Source organism: Mauremys mutica, chromosome 12 (assembly GCF_020497125.1).
Source record: "Mauremys mutica isolate MM-2020 ecotype Southern chromosome 12, ASM2049712v1, whole genome shotgun sequence".
NCBI classification, from domain to species: Eukaryota; Metazoa; Chordata; order Testudines; family Geoemydidae; genus Mauremys; species Mauremys mutica.
In genome coordinates, this window is record NC_059083.1 from 36,168,976 (window position 1) to 36,179,141 (window position 10,166).

The 10,166-nt window shown below is 47.0% G+C and overlaps 1 protein-coding gene across 1 annotated transcript; it reads right to left on the reverse strand.

Annotated features, from left to right (window-relative positions):
- Positions 1-8,775: 8,775 nt before the first annotated feature.
- LOC123344996 (olfactory receptor 4D1-like) lies at positions 8,776-9,723 on the reverse strand. Its single transcript, XM_044981499.1, has one exon. It carries the CDS (start codon positions 9,721-9,723, stop codon positions 8,776-8,778), a length of 948 nt encoding a protein of 315 aa, XP_044837434.1.
- Between the last annotated feature and the right edge of the window lie 443 nt (positions 9,724-10,166).

Sequence of the window (10,166 nt, forward strand, 5' to 3'; positions counted from 1 at the left end):
ATTGTTTTTGGAATTCGGAAGTTTCATCAGTACCTGTTTGGGCGAAAGTTTACTCTTCTCACAGGCCATCGACCTCTGACGTCAATTTTTGGACCCTACACAGGCATTCCCCCATTAGCTGCTAGTCGTATGCAACATTGGGCATTGTTACTTTCAGCACACACATATGAAATCAAATATCGGAAATCCACTTTGCACGGCAATGCAGATGGCCTCTCAAGGTTGCCTTTGCAGGTCAAACATCAAGATAGTGCCCAAAAGGAAATCTTCTACTTTGAACAGGTAGAGAATACACCCATCACTGCTACTCAGATAAAGAAAGCAACTCGCGTTGACCGAGTATTGTCCCAAGTTATGGATCTAGTGATGCAAGGAAATCTCGACAAACCTCTCCGGTCTCACCCGCCCTTGTTACCTACATGTCCAGGAGGACGGAGTTATCGGTCCAATTTGGTTGTTTGTTGTGGGGGAGACGTGTTATTATTCCACCACCTCTCAGATCACAGATGTTAGAACAGCTACATTCCGGCCACTGTGGAATAGTGCGCATGAAGGAAATTGCACAAAGCTATTTTTGGTGGCCTGGATTGGACAGTGCTATTGAAGAGAAGGCAAAAGCTTGTATGTCAAGTCAGGGTGTGAGGAATGCACCCCAGTGGGCCCCCTACACCCATGGGACTGGCCTGAAAACCCATGGCAACGTATTCACATTTCCTGTTTGCCCAGCGTGGAGTTCCGATCAGCACGGGTGGCGATGCATTCCGAAATCAAAATAAAAAAAGAGCTCCAGCATGGACCATGCGGATGTGATCGCAGTAAGGGAAGGCAAATCCGTTCTATCAGCGCTCCGTTATAGAAGACGAAATTCAGAATCATTTTTAAAATTTCTCCAGACAGATGCCATAGCAGGGACTCAGCGCACTGCTGCGTGAAAAGCGTAACGGAAAGCCAAAGAATCAAATGGACGCTCAAGGACTGGAGGACTCAAGCTATCCCACAGTTCCTTCAGTCTCCGAAAAGTATTTGCATTCTTGGCTAAGCTCCAAATGCTTCTAGGGTCAAACACAGTGTCCGCGGTGGGTCAGGGCATAGCTCTGCAATTTACGCAACCCCCCACCCACCCCCAGAAGTGAAAGGGAAAACAATCCTCTCTTGACTCTTTTACATGTCACCCTATCTTTACTGAATGCTGCAGATAGACGCGATGCTGCAGCCGTCAACACCAACATCCTCACTCCCTCCCCCCGTCATGGGTGGCTGATGGTGCAAAAGGACTGGTATCCGTCCTCATCATCAGCCTATTGGCACATGGGGCAGTAACCATGCTGACTAGCATCCATCAGGTCGATCAAGGGCGCCTGGTCCTAATTTTTCCTGGTAGATGGTGCAGTATGACTGATAACCATCGTCATCATAGCAACAGGGGGCTGAGCTCCATCAGCACCCACCCTTCATGTGTAAAGAAAAGATTCAATTGCCCCTGGACTAGCAGAGGGATGCTGGGCTCCTCTTCTCCACTGTCCTGTCTGGACTATCATAGCAGCTGGAGGCTGCCTTCCACTCATTTCTCACTAACAAGTCAGTGTGTCTTATTCCTGCATTCTTTATTACTTCATCACACAAGTGGGGGGACAATGCTACGGTAGCCCAGGAAGGCTGGGGGAAAAACGGAATCAACAGGTTGGGTTGTTGCAGGAGCATCTCCTGTGAATAGCATACAGCTCATAACTTCTGCAGGATCTGACACAGAGCAGCTGTGCTCTCTGGTTCTATGATACAGTGGTTCTCTAGTACACTTGCCCATATTCTAGGCAGGACTGATTCTATTTTTAGATACCAAAAAGGAGGGATTGACTCAGGGAGTCATTCCCAATTTTGGCTTTTGCGCCCCTGGCTGATTGGCCAGGGGCACTTATGACAGCAGCAAATGGTGCAAAAGGACTGGTAACCGGATCATCTTATTACCAATTTATGGTATGGTAGATGGTGCAGTATGGCTAGTAACCATCTCTGCTGTCATGCAAAAGCAAAAGCATGCTTCTGTGTAGCGCTGCTGAATCGCCTCTGTGAGCGGCATCTAGCACACATACGGTGACAGTCACAAAAGGCAAAACAGGCTCCATGATTGCCATGCTATGGCATCTGCCAGGGCAATCCAGGGAAAAAAGGCGTGAAATGCTTGTTTGCCATTGCTTTCCCGGAGGAAGGAGTGACTGACGACATTTACCCAGAACCACCCGCGACAATGATTTTTGACCCATCAGGCACTGGGATCTCAACTCGGAAATTGCAAGGGGCGGGGGAGGCTGCGGGAACTATGGGATAGCTAGGGAATAGCTACCCACAGTGCAACGCTCCAGAAATCGACGCTAGCCTCGGACCGCGGACGCACACCACCGAATTAATGTGCTTAGTGTGGCCGCGCGCACTCGATTTTATAAAATCTGTTTTACAAAACCGGTTTATGCAAATTCGGAATAGTCCCGTAGTGTAGACGTACCCTTACAGTCTGATGAGCCTGAGCTCACTATCATGCAGATTGGCTGAAGCTATTTTAAAGAACAGAATTATCAGACACATAGCTAAACAAGATATGTTGGGGAGGAGTCAGTATGGCTTTTGTAAAGGGAAATCACGCCTCACCAATCTATCAGAATTCTTTCAGGGAGTCAACAAGCATGTGGACAAGGGTGATTCAGTTGATATAGGGCATTTGGACTTTCAGAAAGCTTTTGACAAAGTCCCACACCAATAGCTCTTAAGCAAAGTAAGCAGTCATGGGATAAGAGGGAATGTTCTCTCATGGATTAGTATCTTGTTAAAAGATAGGGAAGAAAAGGTAGGAATAAATAGTCAGTTTTCACAATGGAGAGAGGTAAATAGCTGCATTCCCCAAGGATCTGTACTGAGACCTGTGCTGTTCAACATATTAATAAATGATCTTGGAGCGAACAGTGAGGTGGCAAAATTTGCAGACAATACAAAATGACTCAGGACTGTTAAATCCAAAGCTGACAGTGAAGAATCGAAAAGGAATCTCACAAAACTGGATGAATGGGCAACAAAATGGCAGATGGATTTCAATTTTGATAAATGCATAGTAATGCACACTGGAAAACATAATCTCAACTATACATACAAAATGATGGGGTCTAAATTAGCTATTACTACTCAGGAAAGAGATCTTGGTGTCATCGTGGATAGTTCTCAGAAAACATCTGTTGAATGTGCAGTAGCAGTGAAAAAATTAGTAGGATGTTAGGAACCATTAGGAAAGTGATAGATAATAAAACAGAAAATATCATAATGCCACTATATAAATCCATGGTACGTGCACACCTTGAAAAATGCATACTGTTCTGGTTGCCCCATCTCAAAAAAAGATATATTAGAATTGGAAAAAGTACAGAGAAGAGCAACAAAAATGATTAGTGGTATGGAACAGCTTCCATATGAGGCTTGATAAAAAGACTGGTATTGTTCAGCTTAGAAAAGAGATGACTAAAGGGGGAAATTGCAAGGTAAATGTCTATAAAATCATGAAAGTTGTGGAGAGAGTGAACAGGGAAGTGTTATATACCCCTTCATAAAACAAAAGGACCAGGGGTCATCCAAATAAAATTAATAGGCAGCAGATTCAGAACAAACAAAAGTAATTACTTCTTCCCACAACGCACAGTCAACTTGTTGAACTCATTGCCAGGGGATTTTGTGAACGCCAAAAGTATAAGTAGGTTAAAAAAAGAATTAGATAAGTTCATGGAGGATGTTCCTAAATCTCTGATTGCCAGAAGCTGGGATTGGACAACACGGGATGGATCATTTGATAATTGCCCTATTCTGTTCATTCCCTCTGAAGCAGGATTCTGACTATTTTGTTATTATTTTGTAAGTAGAATCAGAATGAGCTCTCTCCTGACATCTGTGAGCTGTGGAAAAGGACTTCAGGGGCTGATCTCATTTGCATGGGCACACCCATCCAACCTAGCATAATGGGACTGCTTGCTCAAATGGCCACTTTGTCTTTGTTATTGGGGCAGGAGTAATAAAGAGTTGTTATCCCAGTTATCTGCATCAAGGACAGTAGAACTGTACTTAGCATTTTATGACTGAGGGACTTAAACACCGATTTGATCATTTTGCTATGTAATAATAGAGTTAATTTAAACTCAATTAAGAGTCTTGTTGCATGCCGCAGAAGTTATTGATGCCTAGGTCTCAGCACCGATTTGATCATTTTGCTATGTAATAATAGAGTTAATTTAAACTCAATTAAGAGTCTTGTTGCATGCCGCAGAAGTTATTGATGCCTAGGTCTTAAACACCGATTTGATCATTTTGCTATGTAATAATAGAGTTAATTTAAACTCAATTAAGAGTCTTGTTGCATGCCGCAGAAGTTATTGATGCCTAGGTCTCAGCATTAGACCTACTTTGGGCTAGTGGTTCTGGTACAAGAAGACTATCCACATGCACCAGCAGTGAGGCTCCCCTACTAACAGCTGAAATCACTGAGAGCTGTGTTAAGAGTTGAGGGGGAGGGGTGTAGACATATTGGTGAACGGCTAATGGGGAGATGTGGTGCCTGGTGGATAGGCCTGGGCAGCTGGTGAAGAGGTGTGGGCAGCTGGGCACCTGGGGGTGAAGACTGGAGCAGAACCCCACAGATAGGCATGGCAATCAGTTGTTGAGGGCCTGAGCAGTGAAGCGTGTAAGGCAGAGGTCTCAAAGTCCTGGCCCACGGGACATCTGTGGCCCGAGAACCTCCCCACTGCGGCCCATGGAAACTTTTAAAAAAGTTATTTCATCTGGCCCTCATGGCTGCTGGGTGAGGGGAGGGTGGGGGCGCGAGGGGAGCACACAGGAAAGATTCACATGCCCCTCCCCTGAACGTTGCTTCTTCTTGCTGCTCCTGGGATCCTCCAGGTGTTGCACTCGGCAACCTGTCATTGACTTTGGGCAGTCCCACTCCCTGCAAGTGGTTCCCTATCCCTGCTGTTACTGGAAGAGCTGCAGAGGAGAGACCCATGCAGCCATGCTGCCGGCTGTCTGCTACAAGGCGCTCCCCCCTCCCCGCAGCTCCCATTAACTGGGGGAGAGGGACAGAGATACCATCACTAGTTGCTGAGCAGAGTCAGCCATGGAGGCAGCATCTAGTCACCAGGCAGAGTCAGCTGGGGCGGCATGAGGCCAAGGGAGCGAGAGAAAAGGGTTGGAAACGGGCTGGGAGGTGATGTGACCACCATCTTCAGTGATATTATTGGCCCACTGAGAGAATTTGAGGACTGGCGCTGGCCCTAAGGTAAATTGAGTTTGAGACCCCTGGTGTAAGGTGCCTCTGTACCTCCCTCCCATCCACCCAGGCTGGAAGGTAAACTCTGCAGATGAACTTCCTAACTCTGGTGCTTCACTGACGAAGGACAGCAACTGTTAGTGGGGTAACTTTTGGATTGCTGGACTCAAGAACCCAAAGAGAAAGGACACGGCCCAACCTACTTGAGGATGGGTCTTCTGGTTCATGCCTTGTGTTTTTGAACCCTAGCTGTGGTGTTTTCCCAATTTGATGCTGAGCTGTTTACCTCCTGTTATTAAAGATTTTTTGCTACATCTAGACTCTGTTTGCGAGAGGGGAAGTATTCTCTCTTTGAGGCACCCAAGGGTGTGTGTGTAATTTTCCCAGATCACTGGGTGGGGGCTCGAGCCAGTTTTGCATTGTATTGTTGAAAGGGAACCTCTATGTACTGAATCCAAACCTTGTTGCTATCAACTCTGCCTGGCAGAAGGGTTACAATTTATCTGTCTGTCTCTCATGCCTCCATCGCTGTATTAGCCCAGAGCCATTTCCATGCCTTTTCGCTGGAGTTGCTGGGTCTCTGCCGTTCCTAGCAGACCAGGATCTATTCCACAGATGGGTGCTCCTTGCTCCCCTCGTAGGGCAGGCTTGGCGGAGAGGTGATGAACTAAATGGGATCAGGGACTGAAAGCCCCTCCCAGCTCTATTGATGATCCCAGCTTGTGCAGGCTTCAGACATGGTCACAGCCCAGGATGTCCCTGTTCTGGGGCTTGTAAACGTGTGTATCTTGGGCTCAACCCTCCCCGGGGAGGAGGGGAGCCACACCAGCCTGCTGCTCTTAGTCGTGTCCTGTCCCGACTCTCCAAAGCTGAGCAACGGTGCACACAGTCACTTAGGGGCTCAGGCCTGCTGCTGCAAGGCTGAGCAACAAACAGTTAGTATAGGGGCCCAGGCCCTGGGTCCAGGCGGGGCAACAACAGTCAGAGCTCAGGCCCTCTGGTGCAGGGACTGAGCAACAACACAAATAGTTCAGGAAGGCCCAGGCCCTCTGTTGCAGGGGCTGGGCAATAACACAAATAGTTCAGGAAGGCCCAGGCCCTTTGGTGCAGAGGCTGGGCAACCACAAAAACAGTTCAGGAAGGCCCAGGCCCTAGATTAGGGTGGGGCAACAACACTCAGGGCTCAGGTCTTCTGGTGCAGGGGCTGAGCACTGGGGTGAGGGGGAAGACTGCCACCCACGAGTGGGGTGGCGGGGGGGACGCAGACCCACCCACTCCACTGTGTCCCGGCCCGGGGCCCTAGGCAGCGGCTACCACCGCTGACGGTCATTGGGGATTCTGACCGCAAAACACTGACATGGGCATTGGTTGATCTGCAGCCTGACTGGGGTCAGCTGCCCCCGGGCCACTTCCAATTTCCCCCTCTGGGCCTACCTGGTCCGTGGCATCCACTCCCGGGAAGTCCAACAGCATGGGCTCCTCGCAGCCCGGGCTGGGGGGTAGATCCGTCAGTTCCTCGGGGAAGTCCGGCCAGTTCTGCTCCGGGGGTTCCTCAGGGTAACAACAAGGGAGAGGGGAAGTCTCCGGCGGTTCCTCTTCGTATATGGCACGGGGAAGCTCCGGCGGGTCCTCCCAGTAGCGAGCTTCACAGTCCCGAGCCCTCTCGGGCAGGTCTGCTCCCGATGGTGGCTGGGCCCCGACTGAGTTCTGATGGCCGGCTTTTATGCTTCCAGGACGCCGTCTGACCCTCTGAGGGGAGAGCTCCCTGCTCTGTAGCCCCGCCGCTTCCGGTGTCCGGGGTTCAGCCCTCCCCGGGGAGGAGGGGAGCCACACCGGCCTGCTACAGGGCTAAATAGCTGAATCCGGTCTCCAGGGCTGTGAGCCTAGCTCTGATCTCAGCTCGGAGCAAACCAGCCAGACAAACTGCCCTAGCTGACCCTGAACCCACAGAGGGAGAACAGCAGCTGCCCAAATCTCACACAATGGCAACATCCCTGGAAGGACCCTTGGCTAAACACAAGGCAGGGCTGAGGCACAAAGGGTGTCCCAAGGTGTTTGCAGAATAAAAAATATACTTGTAGTACCAACATGTGACCTGGAATAGCTAAGAGCCTAGTGGTGCCAGAAACTCATCTGTCCTGAAAAAGCCTGTTCCTCCATCAACTCCACATAATCTCTTCTGAATGAGCAGGGATTCCCCACCACCTGCACACACACATCACATTAACCATTCTAGGGATTCAGCCATCAAAAGAACCCACAGCTCAGGCTGTCCTGGCTGGCTGAAGCAGCACATTAAGTGGAACCCAAAAGCAAACACTAAAAGCTAAGGACCAGGTCCTCTGCTGATGTATATTGATACAGTTCCACTGTCTTCATAGTACCTAGGCCTATTTTCACCAACTGGGGATCTGGCCCTTTTATATCAGCTTGGCATCTGCCCCATTACACAGTTTTAAATCCATATTCTTTGCCTGTGAGTTTAAACCAAAGATGAGAAAAATGTTCTGAACCCATTTGCATGTTCTTAGCTCTTTGTCCCATGGGATTAATTACAAGAGTGGAACTTTTAATGGTTACGGTGTGATTCATTCCCACTAGAGATAGAACTTTGGAGGAATTCATTGTTGCTAAGATTTTCTCTGTCTGATCTTCAATTTATATTGGGATGAATGGCTCAACTTCTTTCTTTCTTTCTTAGAAAGGGAGTAGATGTGAAAAAATCAAAATGTGTATATTATGAATGAAAAGGAGAATTATAAAAAAATCCATCAAAAATATTTCCCATTCTACTCCCATTCTGTATCAGGATTAGCAGAAAAAGGAAGCAAAGAAAACTTCAGTTTAACCTGTGAAGTTAGGGTTAGAAATAGAAATAGCATGTAGAGAACTAAAACCAAGTATTTTTTTAAAGTAAATTGTGAAGATTATTAAAAGCTTTTGATGAGACTTCACAAGATAAATGCAGATAAGTGCTGTATATATGTATAAGGGATAACAGAATTAGCCATAAATTCAAAAATGACCGTATTCATTATTGGAACATTTCATAGTAATTTCTTCATCACAATCAGTGCATTAGTTATGATACAAAATTTATTCAACAGATTTTTTTTTAAAGATATTTATTTTCATGGATTCTTCATTAGTTGAAATCATTCTCAGAATAATTTTGACCAACAGTTCTCAGTGTCAAAGCCCTAGCTGGTGAAAGCCATTTAGTGAGATGCACCCATTTCCTCCAGCTGGGGATCTGGACTATTTACCGATATGGAGCTACGTCTTATTTCCACTGACTGCTTTTCTTCCTTACATGGAGGTTCTGGCTCTCCATCTATTATGCATTTGTGAACTGAGATTCTCATGAGTGTGCAGGATTTGATCTTATTTAACCACACACACATTTCACGTGCCACATATGTCTGATCTCTGATATATGACTGAGATCAGGTTTTTAACACAAATGGACATTGAGAGATAAACTATGTGTGTCTTTCCCACCGTGAGAACAGCATTCTGTTCAATAGTCTCCGGATGGCCTTCTTCATCTCGGCATTTCTCAGAGTGTAGACCATCGGGTTCAGCATTGGGGTGATTACAGAGTAAATGACTGAGAACAGCTTATGCAGGGCGAACTGCTTGATGGGCCAAGCATAGATGAAGATACTGGGTATGAATTGAAAACACATTACAGTGATCTGGGTTCCACAGGTGGACAGAGCCTTATTCTTCCCTTCCGTGACATGTGTCCTGATCTTGATTAAGATGACGGTGTAAGAAATAAGCAGAATGATGAATATTATTATGATCACTAACCCACTGTTGAAATTCATCTGAATTTCAGCCAAGTGAGTGTTGGTGCAGGCCAGTTTGATGACTTGTGGGACATCACAGTAGAAATTGTCCAGGATGTTTGGACCACAGAACGGTAACTGGAGGAGCAGTCCAGTCTGAACAGCAGAGTGAGCCAATCCAACCAGCCATGCCAGTGCCACTATCCTCATGCATACACCCCGGTTCATGATAGTCAAGTACCGCAGTGGTTTATAGATGGCCACGTACCGATCGACCGCCATCCCCACAAGGCAAAACCCCATAGCGCCAGCAAAGAAGTGGAAGAAAAACATCTGAAGGATGCACTCACTGAATGAGATGGTTTTACGCTCTGAGAGGAGATCTGAGAGTAATTTTGGAGTACTGACTGATGATTCGCTGATATCTATGAAAGCCAAGTTGGCCAGCAGGATATACATGGAGGTGTGGAGCTGGTAGTCAGAGATCACAGTGGTGATGATGATGACGTTTACCAGCCACGTGTTTATGTAGACTATGAAGAAAGTCACATAAAGGAATGGCTGCAACTCAGGTCTCTGAGTGAGGCCCAAGAGGACAAATTCTGTCACTGAGGTGGTGAAGTTCTTCTTCTCCATTTATTAACCTCAAAATATGCCTGAAGAAGGAACAGTGATGATAATAATTATGATGCAATCCCAGTACATTGCTGTTATTAAAAGAATATTAACTCCATGTTAACTGATACACTTGCTTGGAAATTTTCTTTGTTTTCCAAATCCCAGACTGTGTACTTAGCCCCAATGGTGATTACCCCTGCTTCAGCAGAACTTCTGAGCTCCACCAGTGGTCATCTCCAATTTGGGGTCTTTGGGAGTGAACAGGAGCAACCTACACACTCAAAATGCCCCCTGCTAACAACTGTCTCAGTTCATCTTCCTGAAGCCCTGAGAGTGCACAGCTCACATGGGCCACAGATTCCTCATGTGGCCTAGAGGCTCAGGGTTGGGAAGAAGGCATATTTGCAAAGTGGATGTACTCACAGACCAGGGCTTCTCATCAGGGGTGTCTGTTACATTCC

Bases quoted from the DNA above. Each gene is read 5' to 3' on its own strand.
- LOC123344996 (XM_044981499.1), bottom strand. From the start codon at position 9,723: ATGGAGAAGAAGAACTTCACCACCTCAGTGACAGAATTTGTCCTCTTG.